General features: G+C 40.6%; 1 protein-coding gene across 2 annotated transcripts; it reads left to right on the plus strand.

The window, feature by feature from the left end:
• The first annotated feature begins 103 nt into the window (after window positions 1-103).
• Window positions 104-22,172, plus strand: snx5 (sorting nexin 5). 2 transcript variants are annotated; one of them, NM_001292994.1, is given in 13 exon segments: window positions 104-188; window positions 3,869-3,967; window positions 10,494-10,604; window positions 11,583-11,704; window positions 12,857-12,980; window positions 13,892-13,987; window positions 15,586-15,691; window positions 15,985-16,060; window positions 16,991-17,030; window positions 18,103-18,189; window positions 19,268-19,427; window positions 19,841-19,926; window positions 20,276-20,719. In NM_001292994.1, coding segments are annotated over 13 exon segments (1,188 nt in total). In that variant the 5' UTR covers window positions 104-155; the 3' UTR covers window positions 20,324-20,719.
• Window positions 22,173-25,866: the final 3,694 nt, after the last annotated feature.

The following is a 25,866-nucleotide window of genomic DNA, read 5'->3' on the forward strand; positions in this document are numbered from 1 at the left end:
GGGAGCAGCGCAGGAGGTGGGTGAGATGCGGGTGGGGAGGGAGGGAGGGAGGAAAGGTTGCAGCAACTTTATTTGACCCAGTTAAGCGCCGTGCTCTCTCTCTCTCTTACGTACAGACCCCGCTTCTACCTCCCACTCTTTTCTGCAAGAGGAACATGATGTCCGAAGGTACCGCCGACAGCAGTAAGGTAAGGGGAGAGAGGGGGAGGTGTGGTGTGGTGCCAGACCCAGACTCAGACCAGACCCAGACCCGACCCCGACCCGAGTAGTTCCTGTTTTGTTAGACAGCAACGTTTTGGAAAAGTTTTGTAAACAAAAAAAGGGGGTGTCGCGAAAAGATGTTGCCAATGGCATTTAGTTGCAATGGAAAAACTGGGAATGTATCGACGTGTTACTAAATGCGTTTTTTTTTAAAAACACAAAAAAAGTCCCATAAGAAAATAACGTTTAATGGCATTGTATATCGATAGGGGTCAGTTATACAACGCTCGGGTCAAGCTGGGGGTCTGACACAATATATCACCATGGCTTAAGGGTCTCCCTAGCTGAGAATTCCAAACAACCCACATGGAAATTCCAGAGATATTCATTGAAATGGAAACTGCACACTCCCTGGAGGGACACATACTGCTTAGCGAATTCCAGAAAGTATTGGGCTCTTAGGGACCCTGGGGGTGGGGGAGCGGGGTGGGGTGGGGAATTGCTGGAGTTTAGCCACCCAAAACTGTATTGCTTGCCCAGTGTGGGCATTGGCTGGCAAGCTTTCTCACTGCTTGTCCAGCGAGGACCATCCTACCTGCTAAGGCTTTGGAGTCCTGTAGCTCAGTGGTTAGAGCGCTCGCTTTGCAAGTGAGAGACCTGAGTTCAATTCCAGGCAGAGGGCGAAACCTTGGGCAAGTTTCCTTACTCCACACAGAGCCTAATAATAATCCCTCCAAATCCAAAAACAATAATAAATTGGTCATTTTCAATCTACGACTGTTTGTGGGACACTGCTGTGCGCAATTGGCTGCCGAGTTCGCCCACAAATATACAGTCAATTCACTTTACAGTGTGTTCTGTGAAGCGCTTTGGGATGTCCTCCCGACGTGAAAAGCGCTATATCAAATACAAGGATTATTATTATTATTATTAAGGCTTTGGCTTCCAGGGTTAACAGGAGCTGAGTGGGATAACTCCTTGCCCCAGTTGCTGCAGCTGCAGACCTGGCTGGCTTGGGAACTGGAGGCTGGTCCTGTGAGCCTGGCAAGCCTTCCTGGTGGGCACAACACAGACTTTCTGTGTGCCACTTGTAATTAATAACTATCCCAATTTCATGTGGTTTCACCATTGGGGAAATAATTGTGTTTGTCGTTTTCAAAAAACCTCCTGACAACAACCACCTGACTTGTAGGAATATAGAAATATTTGAATTACATAATTTGTGGCATATTGTTTGTAGATTGACTGTTTCCCAACAAAATGCAGTCACTACATTTTGTTGTAAATCCTGCTTTGATATGTACTCTTGATATGAAAGGTGCTATATCAGTTTAAGGATTGTTATAATTTTGAATTGTAACATGACTGGCCTGTATTGATTTGAATGGGACTTAAAAATTCAAATTGGTATTGTATTTACTTGCTTAGTTTTGCTTTACTTGAAGCTAAATTTTCATTGTGACCTATTTCCTTTTGATGCATTTTACGCACAAAATATACAATTAATCCACTTTATAAAACAATCACATTTTTTTATTATGTTACTTTGCTATGTAATGGCATTTTTGCAATGTGAATGCATTATGTAGGTTTAATTGTAGGAGGCCCGTAGCTCAGTGGTTAGATCACTCGCCTCGCAAGCGAGAGACCTGGGTTTGATTCCAGGCAGGACGATACCTTGAGCAAGTTTCTTTACTCCGCACACCTAATAAAAATCCTTCCAAGAAAAAAAAATAAAATTGGTCACTTCAATCCACGACTGTTTGTGGGACACTGCTTTGTGCAATTGGCTGCTGCCTCTCACCTCCATATATACAGTCAATTCACTTTACAGTATATTCTGTGAAGTGCTTTGGATGTCTAGAAGGCACGAAAAGCGCTATATCAAATGCAAGGATTATTATTAATAATAATATTTGCATTTTGGTATTATAATAATAATAATCCTTGCATTTGATATAGTGCTTTTCACGTCGGGAGGACGTCCCAAAGCGCTTCACAGAACACACTGTAAAGTGAATTGACTGTATATTTGTGGGCGAACGCGGCAGCCAATTGCGCACAGCAATGTCCCACAAACAGTCGTAGATTGAAAATGACCAATTTATTATTGTTTTTGGTTTTGGAGGATTATTATTAGGCGTGTGGAGTAAGGAAACTTGCCCAAGGTTTCGCCCTGCCGGGAATTGAACTCAGGTCTCTCACTTTATAGTGCCTTATCACATCAGAAGGATGTCTCAAAGCATTTGACAGGAGTTACTGTGCATTGGAGTGACTGTATTTGTGGGCTAATACAGCAGAACAACTTTGCACAGCAATTTCCCACAAACAGCCATTCGGTGAGTGACCAATTGTAATTGGGGGATTGTTGGTGAGGACACTGGGAGAAATTCTCTTCTCTTTTTGAATAGTGGATCAGTTGAGGAGAATTTTTTTCACAGAGCGAGTTTGGATCTGGAATGCATTGCCTGAAAGGGTCGTGGAGACCGATTCAATAACTTTTAAGAGAGAAGTAGATAATTATTTGGCGAGGACAAGTTTGTAGGGCTGTGGGGAGAGAGTGGGGGAGTGGGATTGAATTGGATAGCTCTTTTCAAAGAGCCAGCATGGACACGGTGGGCCAAATGTGCTGTATAATTCTATGATTCTAGGTGAGGTCCAAGCATGTGTTGTCCATTTCTTGCCTTTCTCTTCAATTTCTTGTGGTCTCACTAGTAATTTCTATATTTAGTGGTGTTTTTGCATACTTCCTGCTTTGTCATATTTTTCTCAGCTCCCTTCTAAAATAAAGCTTGCTTCTGTATAGACTTGTCCCATGTTCAGTAGTCACCTTCAGTTTTTCCGTGTAAACTTTGTAATCCTCAAGTGATCCCATTGAGAATATTATATATATTATATAAATGATTTGACCCCCTTCCACTTGGACGTACATTTTGTCTGCATGCCCCACATATTTTTGTTGTATCTGCATGTTCTACATATTTTTGAAGGGTATTCATTTATCTTTGCCAGATTTATTCTTGAGGGGTGCATCTTTTTCTGTCACAAACCAGCCCTTATACACCTAAAGTTTGTCCTAATTTTTATACTGTCGTTTGGCTGCTTCCTGGTGTCTCCCAAGACATATTTTTCTTTATTGTGCAATTGGCATTCTCATGTATAGTTTAGGGTCAGCCCACTCATTTAGTTGTCTTTTTGTCTCTTGGTCAAAGGGTTGTGGGCTCAAATATTGAGATTTTTGAAGCTCCGATGCAGTGCTAGGGGGAGATATTGCATTGTCAGAGATGTCAACCTTTGCATGAGACGTTAAACTGAAGTCACGTCTGTTTGTTCAGGGTAAGGTTAAAGATCCCAAAGGATTATTCAAAACGAGAAGCTTATCTTGGTCAACAATCAATACTTCAAATAAATTAGTTACTCACTTTGTAGCTGTTTGTGGGGACATTGTTATGTGGAAACGGGCTGTTGTTTTTGCCTACAAATACAGTCATTGCATTACATTTTGCAGAAAATAAAGTGATTTGAGTTTTGACATTGTAGGTGTTTTATCAAATATTATTCATAGTCTGATAAATATTTAAATTATAATATCAATTAATATCAAAATCAATTTAAATTTAGCATTGTTCCATTAAAGTGTTAACTCTTTCCTTTTTTTTTATTGCAGCCAGAATCTGTATCAATGGATGTAGAACCCGCAGTGCTGGTTGAAATTCCTGATGCCCTCAGCGAAAGAGATAAAGTTAAATTCACAGTTCACACCAAGGTGGGTGTATCCTTCAGAACTAAATACGAGAAACAACATCTGCTTGCCTAGATGTAGTAGGGCAGCATAATAAACTGCAAGTTTTATGAAAGTTTGGGGTGACTTGCTATATAATATATGCCCATTTTAGGCGTACAGCAGTGTTCAAATTTAATTCTTTTGAGTGTGGAATAAGTGCACCTCAATTATGTTTACTTTTTTTGAAAATATACATTTATTTATAAATATAATATTTGGTACAACAGAAATCTAAAACAAACAACATACAACATCTTGTGTTACAATTTTTTCCTTTTCTCCCAATACAAAAAACATTCCGTTGTTTATGGTACATTCCTTCAACGCACGTAGGTTGTGCACATGTTTTTTGGGATGCTCCTGTTAATACAGTTAGGAGTTGCCCCTATCTACACCACATTCATGTGCACACCCACGCACACCCTGATAAGGCGAGATTGTGCCTGAGACTCAGTCTGGAGTCACCCCTGTGAACACCACATCCTTGCACACACCCTGATCGCTGCACTTGCCACTTTTGGAAGGTGCCCCGATGAGCACCGTACGTGCACATGTTTACCATACAAACATTTTTGGGACGTTACATCTCGAGTGTCCTTCTGTACCCTTACTTCAGTCAGTTTTGGGTGCTCTCATAGACTACGCGGTGGGTGCACCCTGAGCAGTTTATGCCAGAGCAGCTTGTGCCAGGGTCAGGCCCCATCTGCCGTTTGCCGTTGTTGAGCCGAACTTCGTCTTGTCCCTCAGTACACAGTCCCTGATCCTAGCATGCGCGAGCCTGAGACAGGCCCTCACTGTCCCCTCATTCTGCCAGAACTATACCTGGTTTTGGAAGTACCAAAAGTCCTCCTTTACCGAGTTTATGATCTTCCAGGCACACTCAATGTGGGTTTACTGCCTATGATGTTTGGAAACTCACTCTTCATAGATTTTTTTTTGTTGCTTTTCCTGCTAGCCTGAAGGTGTTCACTCAAACAAAATTACATTTGTATAGCGCCTTTCACATCAGGAGGACTTCCCAAGGCACTGGACAGACAGAGTTTCGGACCCAAACTGGGCTCGGGGTAGGTGGCGGCCGGGGGGGAAGCAGGGTGATCGAAAGCACGGTCGAAGAGGAGGCCTTGAGATGGGTCTCGAAGGAGGCAAGGGAAGGATCGAGGCGGAGGGACTGCGGGATGGAGTTCCAGAGGGTGGGGGCAGAGTGGCCAATATTGGGGCGAGCAAGGCGGGGGACATGAAGCAGGCCGGAGCTTGCTCAGTGGAGGGAGTGGGCAGGTGGTAGGGGGTTAGGAGGTCGCAGAGGTAGGTGAGAGCAAGACCATAGAGGGCTTTGAAGGTGAGGACCAGGATCTTGAACTGTATCTTCTGTGTGATGGGAAGCCAGTGGAGTTGGGCAAGGATGGGGGTGATAGGGTCACAGAGCCTGGTGCAGGCGAGGGCATGGGCTGCAGAGTTCTAGATGATCTGCAGCCTTGGAGGGAGGAGTTGGGGAGGCCGACAAGCAATGAGTTTGCATAGTCGAGCCTCGATGTAATGAAAGCGTGTATGAGGGTTTCAGCAGTCTGCGGTGTGAGACAGTGGTGGAGTCGGGCAATGTTGTGGAAGTGGGGGAAAGCAGAGCGGGTCATGGTGCAAATGTGGGGTAGAAAGGATAGTTGAGGGTCAAACAAAACGCCAAGGTTCCGGACTGGCTTAGCAAGGTGGCGTGTGCGTGATGATGTTGATGGATGGTGATGCTGTCAGCGTTTGAGGTGAGGAGGCGCTGACGGGAGCCAATCAGGAGGACCTCGGTCTTGTTGACGTTCAGCTGAAGAAAGTTAGTTCTCATCCAGGACTTGATGTCAGACAGACATTCTGTCAGGGCAGCAGTGGAGGTTGGAGGCAGAGAGATAGAGTTGGGTGTCATCCGCATACATTGGAAGTTGAACCCCATGTCTGTGGATGATGTCATCACGAGGGAGCATATAGATATTTGAAGAGGAGGGGACCAAGGACGGAGCCCCAAGGAATGCCACACAAGATGGTGCGGGGGCTAGAGGAGAAGCCACTTGTGGAGATGAAGTGGCGGCGGTTTGAGAGGTACGATCTGAACCAGTCAAGGACAGAGCCGTGAAAGTTGAGGTGAGTGGAGAAGCGGTGGATGACGATAGAGTGGTTGACGGTATCGAAGGCAGCAGAGAGGTCAAGGAGGACGAGGAGGCAGAGGGAGCCCTGGTCGCAGATGGACAGAAAGTCATTGTCACGTTGACCAGGGCTGTTTCTCTGCTGTGGGCGGCACAGAAACCCGATTGAAGGGCTTTTCGTGCCGCCCACACTCTCTGTTAAGGTATATCTTTTTGGTGAAATGAAATGCTCCTTCAGAATCACCTGATTTATGTGGCTGAGATGTGCTTTCCTGTGGGAAGTGAGTGATTTATTTTTCTTTTCTCACTGAAGTTGCTCTTGTATTTGCAATGAACTCTGGCAAAATCCAGCACATGGAGCCTTCTCCTTCCCAACCTTCCCCAGTTCTGACGAAGGGTCGTCAACCTGAAACGTTGATTCACTTTCCTTTCTTCATAGTTGCTGTCTGACCTGCTGAGTATTCCCAGCGACTTCTGTTTTTGTTTTCTTTATTAGCTGGGTTCAATTATCATCAAAATCTGGCCAACCTACTCAGTTTATCTGTGTTTTTAAAATGTCCAACAATGTATTTATACATAATCTGCTCACGAGTGTCTATTTAATGGCTTTCATCCTGTTTCATCATTATCGCTTTTGCTTGTAAATTGGTCTCCAATCTGCTTGTGCACATCTGCTCTCTGCTTCCTTCTGTGCGATCTGAGTGACTCTCTGACATTCTTTCCTTTCCGCTGACCAAGCTTTCAAAAATGCACCTCTTTTAAATTGTGAGAATAAATAATCATTGTATTTGAAATGGTGCCTTTCAGGTCAAGGGGCTGCCCCAGAGTGCTTCACTGGATATACTGTAAAGTTCAGTCACTTTTTTTTATTAATAACAATCCTTGCATTTGATATTCATTGAGATGTCTTAAGGTGCTTCACAAAATATATTGTAAAGTGGATTGACTGTGTATTTTGTGGGCAAAACATATTTGTGTACTTTTGCAAGTAAGCATTAGAGCTTTGTAGGAAAATATAGTTAAGAACCTCTTCGAAAACTATTGGAACTAAAATCTCCTTGTATTTATATCCTGGCACTTGTATTGAATTAAAATGCTGTAATTCAGGTGATTGCTTTAAGACAATTAAGTTGTAAATGTTAGCAGAATTTCAAGTAGCCTTGAGATCATGCAGACGAGCAAGTGTAGCAATTCAAAGTGTTGGGAATGTTCTGTTAGTTCTGAGGAAAGCTTAAGAAAATCTGCTCTCTTTGCCTTGGAAAGGAGGTGACTTAATTGAAATTCTCAAGCATGTCCACGTGATTGGCAATACTAATTTCAGGCAAATCCTTCCTTTTTTTAAAAAAAGGTTCACAAATTGGAGAAGACAACAGATTTTAAAGAATAAGGAAGCTGTAAGCAAGAAAGGAAGTTGAGCAGCACCCATTTTACGCAAAGGGTAATGGGTTTGTGGTTTCCAATTGTACACTTGCTGTTTTTTCACACTTAAAGTTTTATTTTTGTTCTAAACTTTGGTCTAGAGAAATTGTTTTGATCTGCAATTTAAAGCGATCTGATGAAATACAGGCCTGTTAGCAATTGGAAGGAGTACTCTTAAGGAAAGGAAGCAAGCATGTTGGCATTGAATTTTGTTTGCATCACTAAACATATCAAGTGACAACACTATGGAATAAGAATCTGGGAATCTTTGAAATGGATAGTGCAAAATCTTTGAAAAGGTAACTGGATGCATATTCTAAAGAGGAATCGGGATTGGTATATTGCCTGATTCAGTTGACGAGGTTCTCGTTGCTGAGTCAAAAGGTTGTGGATTCAAGCCCCATATCTGGACTTTGAACTCATTGAATCTAGGCTGACACTCCAATCCAGTGTTGTGGATTTGCTTCATTTTTGGAGATGCACCTTTCAGCTGAGACTTTAATCCTGTCAGCTTGAAGGATGAATGTTAAAGATCCCATAGCACTCCTTTGAAAAGTGAAGGGAGTTCCTTCTGGTATCCTGGCCAACCACACCCGAGGTACAATTGTTCATTCACTTATTGGTGTTTGGAGGACATTGCTGTATTCAAATTGGCTGCTGTGTTCACCTACAAAATAGTCACTAATCTTCATAGTAAAATCCTGTGAAGTGTTTAAGACATTCTGTTGATGTGAAAGGTGCAATATCAAATATTATTTATTATATGCAAGAGAGAGGATTGAAAAGTTTGGTGTAGCTGAAATGATGGAAAAAGGGATAGAGCCTAATTCACTCTTTCTACTCTTAACTCGAACTTTACTCGAATTCAAGATCCTCACCCTCACCTACAAGGCCATTCACGGCCTTGCTCCCTCCTACCTCTCCGACCTACTATCCCTCTACCTACCTGCCCGTACCCTCCGTTCCTCTGGCTCTGGTCTGCTCCACATCCCCCGCCCCAACCGCCCTACCATCAGTGGCCGAGCCTCTCAGCCCCCAGGCTCTGGAACTCTATCCCCCAGTGCCTTCGCCGCCTCCTCCCTTTCCTCCTTCAAGGGCGGTCTCAAGACCTTTCTCTTTGACTGTGCCTTCAGCTCCCCTCTCGACTCTCTACCCCCTCCTCGCTCCCACCCTTCCCTCCCCTCACCCTGACCATTTCCCCCTGCTCGGGTCCTGACCTAACTGTACAGCCCCTTGGGACGTCCTCCCGACGTGAAAGGCGCTCTATAAATGGAATGTTGTTGTTGTTGTTGTTAACTCCTGTGCCTGGATTGCAGTGCTGACCTCACTATCTCTATGCACAATGTCCTGTTTGCACAAGATTTTACAATGAAGTACTTTTGGAATTTTGGGTGCAGTCTCTCTAAGATCTGAATCTTTTGTACCCTTCTAGAAGTTTTGTTGGATGACAGAAAGCTGCTCTCTTCATACATTTGTACTTCCTCTTCTTGCTTTGGGTTTAAATCTGACTAGACACCAAATCTGGTGCTACAATTTTAAGTGAATTTCCCAATTCCGTTTCACGTGCCCAAATACTGTAGAGTAGTTCAGAGGCAGCTCCACCTGAACTGGTTGTGAAGTAGCCTGACGCTATGAGTTCTAGTGGAGCTGACTCTGAACTACTCTACAGCAGTAAACTCCCATTTACTCTGGAGTTTTTTTTTAAATGACAGCAATGTGGAAATGCTTGCGTGTGTCAACTTGTTAGTTGTCTCCAAGTGTTGATTATTTTTTTTTCTTTGACCACATTTTCTTTTCCCAATAGACCAGGAAAGGCTTCAGGCAAGACATGTAGAGGCTGGTAGTGTCAAAGCAACTGGCTGAGCTGTTATATCTCCCTACTGAGAACATCATGGTATCTCGCCCCCCAGTGGGCAATATGGTGTATTATGTGGTGGTCTCTTGGACACCATCGCTGTTCTCATTGAGAAGATATGGAAGTTATTATTGGCTGCTGCTTCTTTTAGAAAATCCACAAAATACAATTGCAGCAATTTTATTAGCCCTGGTGGTCTGCTCGCCGTGTGAAGTCTTGATGACATGAAAAGTTCTATATCAAATGAAAGGGTTGTTTATCAACAGTGGTATCTAAGATTGGGTTGCTGTAGTCCTTCAATATAGACATAGCATAAGTGACAAAGTAATTGGGGCTGAAATGGGATATCTAGAGTGTTGCCATTTTCTTCAGTGCAGTCAGGTTTTTAGTGCATATAATCTATGAAAGTACTGCATAACTAATCATTCACTGTTCAATGATAGTGTTGAGCCTGGTTTGACTTGTTTTTTAATAATGTTTTATATATATATATATAGGGTGTGTGCGTATTTATTATATATGTTATATGTCCTAGACTTATGTTGTAAATAGCTTTCAATATATAATGCAACTGGAATTATACAATGCAACTGGACTAAGGTTGCATTTGCCTGGAATTCTAGGCCTCATTTGTTCTGCAAGAGGATGGAAGGTCCAAACTGTTTTGTAGTTTGGATTCGTAACAGCTGGATAATGTGTTGCCAGCTGTCAGCCTGTATATTGAAGATGCTCTTCCCTTTTTGATAAATTGGAACAGTAATGGATGACTTCAGACAATTGTTCAGAGCAGCTATTTGTAATATCCTTTACTCCTACAAATGCAGTCCATACACTTCACAGTACACCGTGTGAAGCATTTTGAGATGTCCTGGTGTGGGGAAGAAATTATGTTACAACCCAATTAATTTTGAATGAAGAAATGAAGCACTGGTTCAATTTGATTCAAATCGGTTTTGAATTCTCATGATTGTTTGGTGCTGTCTTGAGTACTATTGTACTTTGAGGCTGAAGTGAAGACCTATTGCTCTGAACCTGGATTTTCAGGGAGGAAGAAAGAGCAAGGAAGCTAATTTATCAGTTGAGAAATATTTTTTTTAATTTACACTTTCAGACTAAGGTACCTACCTTCAAGAAGTCAGAGTTCTCAGTGATTCGGCAACATGAAGATTTCATTTGGTTACATGATACCCTGGTTGAAAGTGAAGAATATGCAGGAATAATTGTGAGTAATAGAACTAGGTCTTTGATCATAACATCCCATGTATAATGGGAAAGCGAAAAAGAATATCTGTTTGTGTCTGGCATTGCTAAAGAGTCACCCTGTTCAAATGTGCCCTTGCGTTAAACATGTGTTTGAGAGTGGGTTCAGTGTTGTTGTGAGCCAGCACTATAATTGTTGTGAACCAGCTTCCTGTGCTTAAGTAAAAAATGGTCACCTTTTCGGTTGAGGTGTTGCTGAATTCATTCACAGGAAATGTTGCTGGTGGGATTGGATAAAGACTTTGGGACATGCACATAAATATATGTATGCAGAAAATAGTGTCAGTTGTGAGCTGGCAATCTTTTTTGCAGACCTGTTGAATTTTTTGAATCTGAGATGCTGTGTTACAACGGTGTTATCCTGCATTTGCCCAAGTATTAATTTTGCTTAAAAATGTCTTTATATATGTTTATAATAATAATCCTTGCATTTGATATAGGGCCTTTTCACTTTGTTGAAATATCTCAAAGCGCTTCACACGATACACTGTGTGACTGCATTTGTTTGGTGAAATGCGGCAGCCAATTGCCCACTGCATTGTCCCACAAACACTCGTGGAGTGAGCAAACAATGTTATTTGGTGGCCAAGACACCGGGAGGGAGAGAGAAAAACGCCCTTCTCTTTGGAATAGTTCCACGGGCGGTCTTTAATGTCCACCTGAACAGGGCATATATGTGTGATTTAACTTCTTATCCAAAGAGATGAGACGTTAAATCTCAAGATGATTGTTCATTCCCAAAAGCCTCCCCCCCCCCCCCATCCCAGCGCTGCACTAGAGTGTCAGCTTACACAATGTGATTCCAAGTTCGATTTTCACACAAAAAGAAATATTAAACCCAATTTCAGTGCTTTTCTATTGTAGTAGGGGCACTGCAAGATTTGTTAAACTGCTAACAAAATAATGTTTATAGATTTATTTTTCTCTCCCTCCTTGCTAGATTCCTCCAGTACCTCCGAAACCGGATTTTGATGCTGCCAGGGAAAAAATGCAAAAGCTGGGAGAAGGAGAAGGCTCCATGTCTAAAGATGAATTTCACAAAATGAAGCAGGAGCTTGAAGCGTGAGCTCATTTTTTTTTTTTTCTGGCTTCCAAATAGCCTTGAGTTACACTCATCTCGGGCTTTTGCGGGGTCTGATAGGGATGTATGATGTGTGCATGATGTGGTGTTTTACTTTGAAGTTAGCATAGGAATAAAATAATTTTGTATTCTATATAGCATCTTTTATGTTGGGAGGATGCTTTCAAATGTTTCATAGATTTTACTTCAAAGAATAGAAGGAGCCATACGTGGCCGGAGTTGAGAGGTCGATTTTAATGAATAAATCGCACTTTGGATATCTTGACTAATCTTTTGAATTTTCTTGAGGGCACTAGGTGATTTACAATTCCTCTGAGCTACAGTTCTATAGGTGCTGGTTTGCTCTCTGGTATCTCGTCCAAATGGTCATTCTTCAAGACTTGAGGCTGTACGGTTAGTCAGTCAGCTGTTTTAGATGTGAAGTATTTATGCTGAACACGATTCTGCCCTCACCCATGTATTAAACCATCAAGATAGCAATTGGGAGTTGGAGAACAAGGGCTGAATTTCTGAGTTTTATATAGTATGGTACAAATTACCATATTTTTATATTGAGGTCTTATGGCTCCAAACTACCCTGTTTAGGAGATCTGATTTTGAGATTTCAAATTGTAGTGATTGAATACAGCCTTCTTAGCCATGTATGTGACTCGCACCCTCAGCTTAAAATAAACTACTTTCAGCTTGTTCATTCCCGAAAGCTCCAATTATCCACAGAGTATAATCCTGTGGACACTGGCTACCTTCCTGTACTGTGGCTGCTTTTTTAAATCTGTGAAGTCAGGTTGTGGCCAGTCAATTCTGCAAAGGGAGAAGGTGATTGGAAGCAAAGGATGAGACTGAACCTGTCCTTGCCAGGGTCCCATACTTTCTCTTCAGCAATAACTTGATAAATTATAAATGGGACCAATCTTGCATTCTTTCCCCACCCGAAGCCTCGGACACTGGCACCAATTGTAGCATCACCACATTTGGACTCCTCTAACTTGCTGCAGAGAGGGCTTGCGCCCTGGAACTTCCCAGCCTGTGAAGTTTAACTCCACAACTAGCTGTTGCTTATACTGCTGGAAATAAATCCTCAGTGATGCAAATCATATTTATACTTTGTATTTGATTTTGCCCCTCTTGTTTAGTGAGTATTTGGCCATCTTTAAGAAAACTGTCTCTATCCATGAAGTCTTCCTGCAGAGGGTTACAGAACATCCTGTACTTGGAAAAGACCTTAACTTCCATGTTTTCCTAGAATATGATCAGGATGTAAGTACAACCAGGATGTAAAGATGCTTTGTTTTTCACTTCATTTAAATAGTCAGGAAGGATGTATTCCCTTGAGTCTTAGTTCCTGGCTTTCAGCAAAGGGGGATGAAAGTGGAAAAAGCTTATGCAGCAGTTGCTTGATGGCTTCAGTTATTTTGTTGATCAAGTGAGGTTCAATGTCTATGTACAGCATCTTTCAGCATATTGGGAGCAAAAGTGCTTCATCTGAAAAGCAAAGAAAATTCCAAAAAGTAATTGGTGTTTAAGGGATGCTTATTCAGTGCAAATGTTTGTGCTGCTTTGTGGAACCTCATTAGCCTTGCTTCCTCTACAGCCTGTCAATTTTTAATATGATTGCCACCATAACAATATTTTACAGAAAAGGCATGCATGAATACAGTACCTTTGTTTTTCTGAACGCCACATTACTTAAACACTTCTACTGAACCAAGTTTCTTCAGTTGATTAGGCTTGGATCAAGATACCAGGTTTCTAGTTTAAGTTATATACTTTTTTTTTTAAAAAAATCATTCATCATATGGTATTCTGTTTGGAGGATCTGCAGTTAAAGTTAAAGAAGTTTTTTTTAGCTTTCCTTTGGTATTTTCTAATTTTTTTTGTCCATGATATTTCTCAATGTTTTATAGCCATCAATACTTTACGAATGTTTGGAGTGGTTTAAGTAAGTGGGCTGGATTGTTGCTATGTAAACAGATTGGTTTACAGTAAATCTTGTAAAATTATATGAGGATGGGTGTCTGATTGGTTAACTAGCTCAAAGAGGACCTTGATGAAGTTTATGCAGTGGATTACTTAAGGGTGGATGTTTCACAGAACATCTCCCAACTGATCTGGAATTCTGTCTGAAGTAGCTTTTCACGCAGTTCATCTAACTGAATTTTGTATTTTAGTTGAGTGTCCGGAGGAAGAACACAAAGGAGATGTTTGGCGGCTTTTTTAAGAGCATGATGAAGAGTGCTGATGAAGTGCTTATCTCTGGAGCTAAGGTAATTTCAATAACTTTATTTGTAGAATAGAACAAAGAGAGGAGCAAGTCAATGGGAGTTATGTTCATTGTGTCTAATGCTACTCAAGATTTTGCCTAACTTTAAAGCTTTTAATTTTTTTTATAATGCGGGGCTTTTTCTTGGTATACCTTTTCCCTTTTGTTAGACTCTATTCCACTTGTAGTGTCTGGAGTCCAGTTTTTTTCGAAAGGAGCACAAATGCTCCATTTCAGAGAGAACATTTCTTAGAACAGAAGGGCACTGTGTTGAAGCTATCTGTTTTAATGCCATTAGTTGAGTTATTCTTTTGCATAACCAGGGACAATAATCTGCTTTATTAGATGATTATCTACTTATTCTCTAGAATAACGAGGGACATCCAATAATAATTTGAATTTTATATAGCACTTCCACGTTGGGAGGAATGTCTAAAAACGCTTCACAGGATTTGCTTTAAAGTGTAGTGACTGTATTTTGTAGGCAAAAGTATAGCTATTTGTTTAGCCCAGCAGCCTTTCCCTAGCTTTTTCTGTTGAATAATAATAATAATAATCCTTGCATTTGATATAGCGCTTTTCACGTCAGGAGGACGTCCCAAAGCGCTTCACAGAACACACTGTAAAGTGAATTGACTGTATATTTGTTGGCGAACGCAGCAGCCAATTGTGCACAGCAATGTCCCACAAACAGTCGTAGATTGAAAATGACCAATTTATTATTGTTTTTGGATTTGGAGGCTATTATTATTAGGCTCTGTGTGGAGAAAGGAAACTTGCCCAAGGTTTCGCCCTCTGCCTGGAATTGAACTCAGGTCTCTCACTTGCAAAGCGAGTGCTCTAACCACTGAGCTACAGGACTCCACAATCTTGTCTTCCAAAATCAATCAATAATTCCAATTATGGAATTCCAATTCCAATTGTGGAGTCCTGTAGCTCAGTGGTTAGAGCACTCGCTTTGCAAGTGAGAGACCTGAGTTCAATTCCAGGCAGAGGGCGAAACCTTGGGCAAGTTTCCTTACTCCACACAGAGCCTAATAATAATCCCTCCAAAAACCAAAAACAATAATAAATTGGTCATTTTCAATCTACGACTGTTTGTGGGACATTGCTGTGCGCAATTGGCTGCCGCGTTCGCTCACAAATATACAGTCAATTCACTTTACAGTGTGTTCTGTGAAGCGCTTTGGGACGTCCTCCTGACGTGAAAAGCGCTATATCAAATGCAAGGATTATTATTAATATTTTGCGCTCATCAGATAGGGCGCTTCATGTGTGAACTGAAGCCCCTTCCCATTTTGGCATCAGACAGTCTGGTCAGAAATTAATTATTTTTTTTGCTCTGGCCAACAGGACCTTCATCTAAACCAATGTGTCTCTCTCTCTTCCCCCCTCCTCCCCGATTGCCAACTACCCTTTGGCCTTTCTAGTGAACCATGTCCACTAGGAACGGGACTAAAGCTGCCCAAATAAAACCCAGCCAAACAAAGGAAACCAATATTGCTATCTTCAAATTGGAGGAGCTTTCAGTGTTGCAGGTTTTAGATTTTTTTTTGTTTTCTTTTAGAGATGTTTAAAAAAATATATTTCCCTTCCCTGCAGGATGTAGATGAATTCTTTGAACATGAAAAGATGTTTCTCGTTGAGTATGGCAACAAAATTAAAGACTCGACAACAAAGGTGGAAAAAATGACGAGATCTCTCAAAAGTATGTGCACATTACTGTGAATCTATATCGCTATTTATATCCACTAGACGTGCATTTCAGTGAAGAAGCAAGGGCGCAATGTATTTTGAATATCTTAAAATTAGATAGACCAAACTGCCCCAGCTGCTTCCTCTGCTCAGCAAATACTGCCGTTCCCACCATCAGTGGACAAACATTCAGCCATTCTGCTCTCAGTCTTGGGGATGATATCCCAAAGTCCCTCCACCAAGCCCCTTCTCCGCCTCAAACTGGGGATTATTTGCACACTAAAATATGGACTTTTTATCTTTCAGATGTTTCTGATGATTATATTCATTTATCCGCCTGCTTGGATGACCTTGTGATACAAGAAAAATCTCCATTAAATCCGTGAGTCCTTTTAGCTAGGCAAATTGTCTTGCTTTTTAAATTAAAGTGTGCTTGTGATCGCCTGTATATTGTACTGAGTGTTTGTGAACCTTTCATATCTATTTCATTATAAAAATCTATTGCTATTCAATTTTTTCTGCTCAAAGGTGTTGGGTTGCATGTGGTGAAATATTGGAGACCCATTGATGAGCAGAGGAAAAAGGAAGTTGGTGTTAATGTGCATAAATTTGTTTACTAATTTCCATTGAAATCCGCTGGTCACTGATGCCAATCATAGCACAAAGAAATCTGGAGGGTGCGAGAGTGTGTGCTTTGAAAATTATTGTTAGCTATCATTTTATATACGGGTTAGTTCAAGAGAATATTACCATGACATGCTTATCTATGAAATATGTTACGCTTAGTCATATTAAGGCAGTTAATGATTGTGGGATACAAATGTTTTAATCTACACTTTTTCATTGTCTTAAGGGAGTTTCAAGACTCCTTTTGGAATCCTATTGAGTGGTAGAGTATAACAAGATTACTCATTTTTCTTGCAACAGGATTATTATAACATCAGTGTGCCAGAGTTGGAACAAGCATCCAGAATGGTGGCACAAGCCTTTTGAAAGATACAATATGTGGTCTAGTGATTCTTTAGGTGTGCAAGTGTGGTTCTGCTTTAAATTTAACTATGGACAAATATTGGGGTTAACGCATCTTGAGGCAGTGCCATAAAAATTGTCAACTGCTTTACTTGCATGTTTAATGCATTTAATACAGCAACGTGTTAAAATACATAATTGTTTTGTTTCTGAATCAATACATTTGTTCACAATATCTTTATGGGACATAGTAAAAATATGAATGGAAAATGAGCTGTACCTGTTTTATAAAAAAAAGTGGTGAAGGGTTTTGATTAACTAGACTATTTGTGACTTTTTTCAGCTACTATATAAAGATTTCTGAGCTGTTTGAGAAACTTCGAGTAAGTTTTTTTTACTGCACTTAATGAAATTTGTATGCAATTTTTTCAATGGTTCTGTTTCTTATCTAATCAACATAAGGAGAGAGTGGTTATATAATCCTTGCATTTGATATAGCGCCTTATTATGTCTTATAGACGTCTCAAAGCGCTTCATGGAATATACTGCAAAGTTAACTGACTGTATATTTTGTGGACAAAAGGCGGATGCCAATTGCGCACAGCAGTGTCCCACAAACGGTCGTGGATTGAAGTGACCGATTTATTATTTTTTTTTGGAAGGATTCACTTTCCCTGGAAAAGCAATTCGCCAATCGACTAACAGCCAGGTTCCTACTTACTGATAGGTAAAAAGAGACGTGTGGAGTAAGGAAACTTGCCCAACATTTCACCCTGCCGGGAATTGAACCCAGGTTAGAACCCAGGTTCTAAATGTTTCAATTCTGTTTTCTTTTTGAAAGTTTGTATGATTTCTTAGTGCTGCTTGTAGTTTTGAGCTCTGTCAGCAAATCTCTACATAAGCTGCAGACTATCCACCACTCTGCAGCCTGTATCCCCAGGCTTCATGAGCTCATAGCCCCAATCTCATTCGGCTCCCCATCACTCAGTGGATCAGATTCAAAATTCTCATCTTTTAAATGCCTCCATAGTTTTGATCCACCTTACTTCTGTGACCTAGTACTTTGGCTACACCTTCCGTTCAGTAAATACCAGCCTGCCTTGCGTTCCCCCACTTCCATTGCCCCAACATCAGTGAACAAGCTTTTAACTATTCTGCCGCTATTCTCTGGAACTCATTCCCAAGGTTCCTCCACCTTGTCCCTGCCCAGTCCACGTTGTGCTATTTCATTGACCACCAATTACTCCCTAGCTTTATCTCCCAATTATCTGTGTGAAGCTCTTTGAGACATCGTCCTGACATGAATAGCACTACAAAAATGTCTATTTTACTGTGATGAGTAGATGAAACTGCTGGAACATGTTGCACCTAACCTGCCTTGGCGCTGTTTAATTGCACAATAGATATCCCAACTCATTGTTGTGAGTTGCTGATAGTTTGTTCCTCTTCTGTTAGAAAGTGGAAGGAAGAGTAGCAAGTGACGAAGACTTGAAGTTGACGGAACTGCTAAAATACTACCTGAGAGATATACAGGCTGCAAAGGTAATACAGGAATTTTAGGACTTTTGCAGTGTTAAGCATGGTTTCTCGGTGAACACTAATCTTTTATTTTAATATGTCAGCATTGGAATTTGGGTTTAACAATGCGTTTAAATTTGTTAATAGCCAGCTTGCATGGTAGGTGATCTGTGTATGTTCATTTTGTAGGGTTAGCATAGGACAGCCTTGTAATGAACTCTCAAGCATCACCTTTGATGGTTATATTCCAACTTACTAGCTTGTAGCTTTCGATCTATGCCATTACAGCTTCCTCCAGGGGTGGGTGAAAGCGGGAGGGAGGAGTAGCGGAGAATCTGCTTGGAATTGAGATGACAGAATTATGTCAATCCTCTGTGGTGGGCAGTGAAGTCTGGTTCCTGAGGCAGCAGGTCTGTAGACTTGAGGGGACTTGTGGATGAGCACAGCCAACCTGATTCATCGGTAGGAAGGGCAGACCAGTCATTTTTAAGGGGCATAAACTCCAAGCTAAACCCTGTTAACATTACAGATCAAAGCTGTAATGGATAGATTGGTCCTACCTGGATAAGTGGTAGATGTTTTCTGGACAGTATTCTCAATGGTAAGCTATGTAATTTATAGCTAATTAAACTTCTGCAGTACTCTGACCTGCACTCTTGGGTCCCCAAGTCTCTACTCGTGTCGACCTGTACCTAATGCTCTCTGTAAGTAGGTTAGCAGGGTGGTTCCTACCAGGCGAAAATGTACATTCTATTCGAGATGCCGGGTTATTTCTGTGTGTTGGTGCACTGTATATCTAGCATGATGATGGGTTTTCACACTTGGTTTCTCATGAGGTTATGATCCTCATTATCTATTGATCTCAAACCTTAGCGATTTTACCATCTTGACTGAAGTGTCTATGATAGAAGATCAATGTTAAAGAATCAAGAACTTGCCAAAGGTAGGTAATGTAGCTTATAGTTTGATTTACAAGCCCCATAATACTGTACAGCATTGATTTGATACATAATTTTGGAATTTGATTTCAAACAATCTTTATTTTAAAAAAGTGCATCAATCAATGTTATCTATAATCTGCAATATTGTTTTTTTATTGCAGGATCTTTTATACAGGAGAGCCCGAGCTCTGGTTGACTATGAAAATGCAAACAAAGCTCTTGACAAGGCTCGGATGAAGAGTAAAGATGTGAAGCTGGCAGAAACACAGCAGCAACTGTCCTGCCAGAAGTTTGAAAAACTTTCAGCTTCTGCAAAACAAGGTACGAGTTCCTCATTCCACATCTCCAGCAGAGAAATCAAAGCTGCTATTCGGGAGTCGAGGTAGTTGGTTGCCTTAGTTCCTTCCTTCCTTGTTTTGATAAATAATCCTTACATTTGGTATAGGGTTAATTAAGTAGGGGATTTTTATCATGTTAAAAGTTATTGCAATAACAAGTAGCTTGTGAAATGTCATGGAACTATCAAGTAGTAATGTTACTAGCACAACAGTGGAGCTGAGGTGCCCACCAATAGCATTTAATAGCCTTTAACATCGAACTTGAGGGAATTCCTGTGAAATGCAGCAACTGTGTAATTGTCTGATTTCCTCCCCCCCATCGACATTGTTTGATTTAGCTTTACATGTTTATTTTTTTCTTTTATTTCCTCCCCTGTTGCTCCTCCCTCAATTCAGAGCTAACTGCTTTCAAGGACAGACGAGTGGCAGCATTCCGTAAAAATCTGGTTGAAATGACTGAGCTGGAGCTAAAACATGCCAAAGTGAGTAAGCGTATGTCACGGGGTGTTCTGTAAATCAAGTGGTATGTTCGGTTCCTTTCAAAACTGCCTGAACTATTATAAGTGGTGTGTGTACACAGTGATTTTGAGGTGGAGGATAGAGATGTGGCATATAGATAAAATGGTGCTCATGGTTCTCTTCTGCTAATAGTTGCTGATGAAAACTATATTGTCGTGGATTATATTTACACTGCACGCCAGAGGGCGATGTTGCACTTTGTTTGCCGAACGTGAAGTGTCGGGTCTCATCAAAGCAGGTTCAGTTTGGGTGAATGTTGTGGCTGGTGTTATAAAATGTCACATTAATCTAGTTCATTCCTTTACCTTTCAGAACAAAGCCCAGATGTTACAATGCTGCCTTGATGCATTGAACAATTAGTGCCCATGCTGAACTTGGCCCGGCTTCCTCTGAGCGCTGGTATTTGACCTGGTGAAGACCGACATGTCACCTGCAGCCAAACTGTTGCACAATGAGCTGCTCAACCGGAACTTTAGTAGCAGGAATAGGTGTGCCTGTATCTATTGTGCACAAATTCAGCTTGTTTCTACTGCTTGTTATTTCATAAAAGCTTGGATTAAAGAAAGGAAAAATGCTCTAGCTTTGTCTTACGCAAGTGCCTCCTGACGATCAAATGGTGACTTCCAGACTTTATTTAAATAAGCCAGACCAAATTTTGTACATTTACATCTAGTCTATTATAAAACCAAACTATAATGGAAATATTCATAAATGTCTGTAGCTATTCAAGATTGTAATTAAACCTGTATTTAAGACTACCTGGCTGAGCAATATTTAAATCTATTGTGGGAAATGTGTTTGGGGCTGTCACAAATCTTGATTGAATCCATTTGCTTTTCGTCAGTGACTCATGTTGCTGTTTCGAGCTATCCTACCAGAATGATTTGTTCTTATCATACACTATCCACCTGTTTTGTGCTAACATTTCCACTACCAGCCTGATCCTAGTGTTTTCTGAAATGCTTTGGGTAAAGTCAGTGGATGCTGTTGTGATAGAGAACTGGTAACTCCTCTGGCTCCCATATGTCTATTTTGCAGGAATAATAGCACTTGAAAGATTAAGAGGATTGTTAGGACTATTGTGGATCACATTGACTGGGGATTTCCTGATTTGTGCTCTAGGATGTTAGTGCACAAACTGATCACTGGCACGTATGGGATGAAATCATTAGCTTTAACGAAAATCAGCATTTAAATGATCCTACAATAGCACAAAAGACCGCAACAACTTATTATCCTTTTTTTCTCTTAAAGGCGTAAGGAATAAAATAAAGTAGATTAGTTCTGATTTCCCCCTTTTTTGTTTTGCCCACAAAATATCCAGTCAATTCACTTTACAGTAAATTCTGTGAAGTGCTTTGAGACGTCTCAAAGACGTGATAAGATGCCATATCAAATGCAAGGTTTATTATTATTAAAGTGTAATGGCATCATGTTAATTTAGTTCTGATGCCCACAGAGAAATAATGTTCACACACTAACTTTTTAATACAGTTCTCTCTGCTATCGCATTATCACAACTGCATTTTTGTAGCGCAAAACTGACTGATATTTGGGCTGGTCTTGTTGCAACTCAGACTAACGTTCATGTTAGCACTGGTTATTGTAACAAATGATTCGGGTGTAAAATAACTATTTTCATCTGGTCTTGTGGAATTGACTTCCTTGCTATCGTGGAGATTTTACAATTATGGAGGGGCATTTCAATGTAGCTATAAGAAGTTATTCTAGCATTAAATATGTTTATAGTTCATGTTGGGCTTGGCCTGGATTTATAAGCAGCATCGAAGAGGAAAAAGTTGCACTGTTCCATTATTTACTTGGTTCTCTGATATCAAAAATCCCAATTGGAAACTTAAGGCAAGTTATTTACAAACCAGATGGTCAATGGTCAAATCCTGAAATGTAATTGCAATCCTGGAAATTGAACAAAATCCTGTAAACTGGATTGGCTTTGTTGGCTGCAGAGATGCAATGAAGTGGTGGATCTTTTTTTAGAGGTTGCTGCAATTGCTAACTATTCCATTGCCAAATTGTTTGGATAGTAGCAAATCTTCTATAATTGTTGGTCTATTCCCACTTCAGCTGCTTTCCAAAGTAATTTTGGATAGCAAATACAAATGCTTTCAGGTTTCTATATTTGACAAGTTAAATAGATACTTGTAACTCTTAATAAAAGAATAAAATTGTTCACCTCTATCAACTTAAATGGAATGTATTCATCTGTGCACCAAGAAAGGTTTCATTCAGCCCCTGAGAAATGCAATGTTAAACCTCCATTGCATCTACGAGTTTGATTTCTCCCCACACTGGATTCCACCAGCTAGAAGTGGAGGGTGGAAAAGGCACCAACGAAAGACCGGCATCTCCTCTGATTTTTAAAAAAAAATGAAGCAAATCTCCAGTTACATGTGCACTGGCCAGTAACTGAAATCATTGGCAAATCCTGGAGTGTTACATTTGTGGTCTCTTATCTGTGGAATCGTGTGACACACAGATGACTGAAGTGGTCTTTCAGTGTCATTTTAAAAAAAAGTTTTTATTGCTACCTTTTCATGGTGAAGTGACTATTTGCAGGCAGAATGTTTCTGGTAAATTTGAAGATTGTACTGAAGAGGTCAGGACCTGCTTCTATGTCCATGATTTTTTCACAAGGGTTATTGCTCCAACCATATGGCTGGGTCATAACCACTAGTAGGGTGTAAATCCTGAACACACAGAGTAGGTAGTTGATGAAGTACAACAATTCACAATTATATAGCTCCCTTCGCGAGGGGTAGCGCTTCATAGTGTTTAACCGAGGAGGTATCTGCAAATATCAGAGCAAGTTACGCACTCTTATTTAGAAACTGTCCATAGGAATCCAGGAGAAGAAAATACTTGCTCTGAAAACCTCAATTCCTTATTTGGGAAGAAAAAAACAGCTTTTACAATAGGGTTAACGATATGTAACATGGGAATATGACTAACTGATTAGTCAATCACCAAGTGCCATTTCAGGCTTGTTTATCTTAAGCAAAGCACTCTTTAAATACATTTCATAATGCCCTTGTGTATCCTGATTTTCTTTAAAGCCTTTTAGCCATATAATTGGAACTAAATGTTTGAAAAGTACAAAATGTGTTTCCCACATTAATTTTTATAGTGCTACGAGACCCTAATGCGCATGTTTTCACATTAACATTTAAAAACTTTTTTATTGCATTTCTCTTGTGTGCCACGGATTTTGGTTCAATGTTCAACAACTGCACTTCAGTATGGAATAGGCTTGGATTTTCACGCTCATATCTACAATGTGAAAGGTCTAGTTTCAGAAGCAGAGTGCCTTACAGCTATCAATGTGTGACTTATACCTTGTATATTCTATGACACCTAGCGATAGATTTGAGCTGTCAATCCTTTTGCTGGTCCTCGATGCATCTACTTGCCACTGTTTCTGTAGTTATGCCACCTAAATGTGTAAAGTGACCTGAATTATTTGTTTAATTAACCCAAAAGAGATGACCACAGTTCACCCTCAAAAATAATATGATAATAATATATAATAGTCCTTGCATTTGATATAACACCTTACCATGTTGTTGAGATGTCTCAAAATGCTTTACAGAATATACTGTAAAGTGGATTGAGTGTTGCATTGTTTCTGCAGTTATGCCACCTAAATGTAGAAAGTGACCTGAAACCATCTGGGTGATGATAATAACAATATATAATAATCCTTGCACTTGATATTACACCTCATGTTGAGACGTCTCAAAGTGCTTCACAGAATATACTGTAAAGTGGATTGACTGTATTTTGTGGGCAAAACGCAGAAGAGATTGCGCACAGCAGTATCCCACAAACAGTCGTGGATTGAGGGACCAAATTTTTTTTTGAAGGCATTATTACCCCCCGAAAAGCAATCCGGCAATCGACTCACACCCAAGTTCCAACTTACTGCAAGATAAACAGAGGCATGTGTATTAATCCATCAACAAACAATGGATCTTTGAGGGTGAATTGTGGTTGTGTCTTTTGAGATGCTATGGGTTAATTAAACAAATAAATCTATGAAACTGGTATGGTCATGTTGTTCATTTTCTCCCCCACCCCCAGAGAAATACTCCCAGTGTAGTTTACAATCTGTACATCTATGCCTTTCTGCCCTGTTATCCCTAATTGATTTTTTTTCTTGTAATGATGGTTAGTCAGATCTGACCATCTGTGTGCTTTTTTTTGTAAGGAAAAAACAAACCTAATATTTACTCTCATTTACATGATTATTAACCGTGGGCCTTAGGAGCATTAAAAGGATTTTTGGTTTGAATCCATCTTTTTGATCAACTAGGTCAGCTTTTTCCAAAGTTGACCAAGTTTGAACACTTGAATACTCACTTAAAACTTCAAGGGAGGTGTATATATCTGCCTGTGGTGTATGTGACTAGTTTACGATGCCCACAGATCTGTGAAGTTGTACAGATATTCGAGCGAGATGTGGCAATCTTAAATTCCCTCACACATGCATATGACTATAAGGGGGAAATTAGAGATCAAATTGTGTTCACCATGCACAATTACCTTAGTAGCTGGATACAATGAATACTGGATAGGAGGGAATTTGGACTAAGGGTGGGAACAACAGCACCTTAATAATAATCCCTCCAAATCAAAAAAATAATAAATTGGTCATTTTCAATGCATGATTGTTGTGTGTGGGACATTGCTGTGTGCAATTGGCTGCCGGGTTTCGCCCATAAATATACGGTCAATTCACTTTACAGTCTATTCTGTGAAGCGCTTCAGAGACGTTGAGAAGATGTGAAAAGCGCTATATCAAATGCAAGGATTATTATTTCACACAGAAGAATATTGCAAGGCGCTGGTCATGCAGGTTTGCACCCAAGCTGAGAGGGGAGCAGAGTCATGTGGGGGTCAAGGGGAGAAAGAAGACCAGGGAGGTGGTAGTCCCCCTTAAGCAGAGGAAGAGGATGAGTTTGTACAGTTTGAGAAGGCCGTAGAGATAGGATTCGAGTAAGACCATGGAGAGATTTGAAAGTTAGGACAAGGATCTATCATCGGTGGCCGGGCTTTCAGCCTCTCTGCCCCCACACTCAGGAACTCCATCCCACGGTCCCTTCGCCTCGCTTCCTCCCTTGCCTCCTTCAAGGCCGGTCTCAAGACTCTTCTCTTCGACCGTGCCTTTGGTCTCCCTCCCACCTCTCCATCTTCCTCCACCCCTACTCCACCCCTCCCCCATGCTCGGGCCCCGACATCTGATGTTCAGTGCTTTGGGACGTCCTCCCGACGTGAAAGGCGCTCTATAAATGTCATTTTGTTGTTGATCTTGAACTCCAAGAGAAAGGAAAGAAAATTTTTAAGAACTGCAAAGTTTGTTGCAGGCTTGTTGTTTCTGTTTTTTTTTAAACATCTTTTGAACCAAGTTTTCAGATATCTCCCTTGCACTGAAATCTCCATGCCTGAAGGGTTCATTTCTGCAAGGTTTTAGTTTAAAATTTTCAAAAGGATTTTAGTCTGAGGATTGCTGTTCTTAAAAAAAAGCCTCTTGGTATCAGTGCACATTGTTACTCGACCTCTGACAATACACCAAGTGCACCACCCTTGTTTAGAAGAACTTTTAAGGTCTAGGTTTAGCAATAATAAGGTTCAGACTGTGTGTGCACAGCTTTTGTGCCTTTACGGGTTTAATTCAGATCATTAATCGTTTCTACAACTATGCATGACCTGCTTGAAGAATTTCAGTTGTGCTGTCAGAAAATGCTGAACTTGGCGTTCTAAAGAAACCAAAAAAGGGGCTTTAATCTTTGGCTAAATGGCTAAATTAAAATTACCATTTGTGTGTATACATATATATGTGTATGTCTTTGTGTGTATGTATGCATATATACCGGGTATATTTTTGA

Source organism: Callorhinchus milii, unplaced genomic scaffold, assembly GCF_018977255.1.
Source record: "Callorhinchus milii isolate IMCB2004 unplaced genomic scaffold, IMCB_Cmil_1.0 Scaffold3, whole genome shotgun sequence".
Lineage (NCBI taxonomy): Eukaryota > Metazoa > Chordata > Chondrichthyes > Chimaeriformes > Callorhinchidae > Callorhinchus > Callorhinchus milii.

Bases quoted from the DNA above. Each gene is read 5' to 3' on its own strand.
- snx5 (XM_042332669.1), top strand. From the start codon at position 11,631: ATGCAAAAGCTGGGAGAAGGAGAAGGCTCCATGTCTAAAGATGAATTT. The intron at 13,988-15,585 runs GTAATTTCAATA...CCTTCCCTGCAG, and splicing joins TGCTTATCTCTGGAGCTAAG to GATGTAGATGAATTCTTTGA. The intron at 19,428-19,840 runs GTACGAGTTCCT...CCCTCAATTCAG, and splicing joins TTCAGCTTCTGCAAAACAAG to AGCTAACTGCTTTCAAGGAC.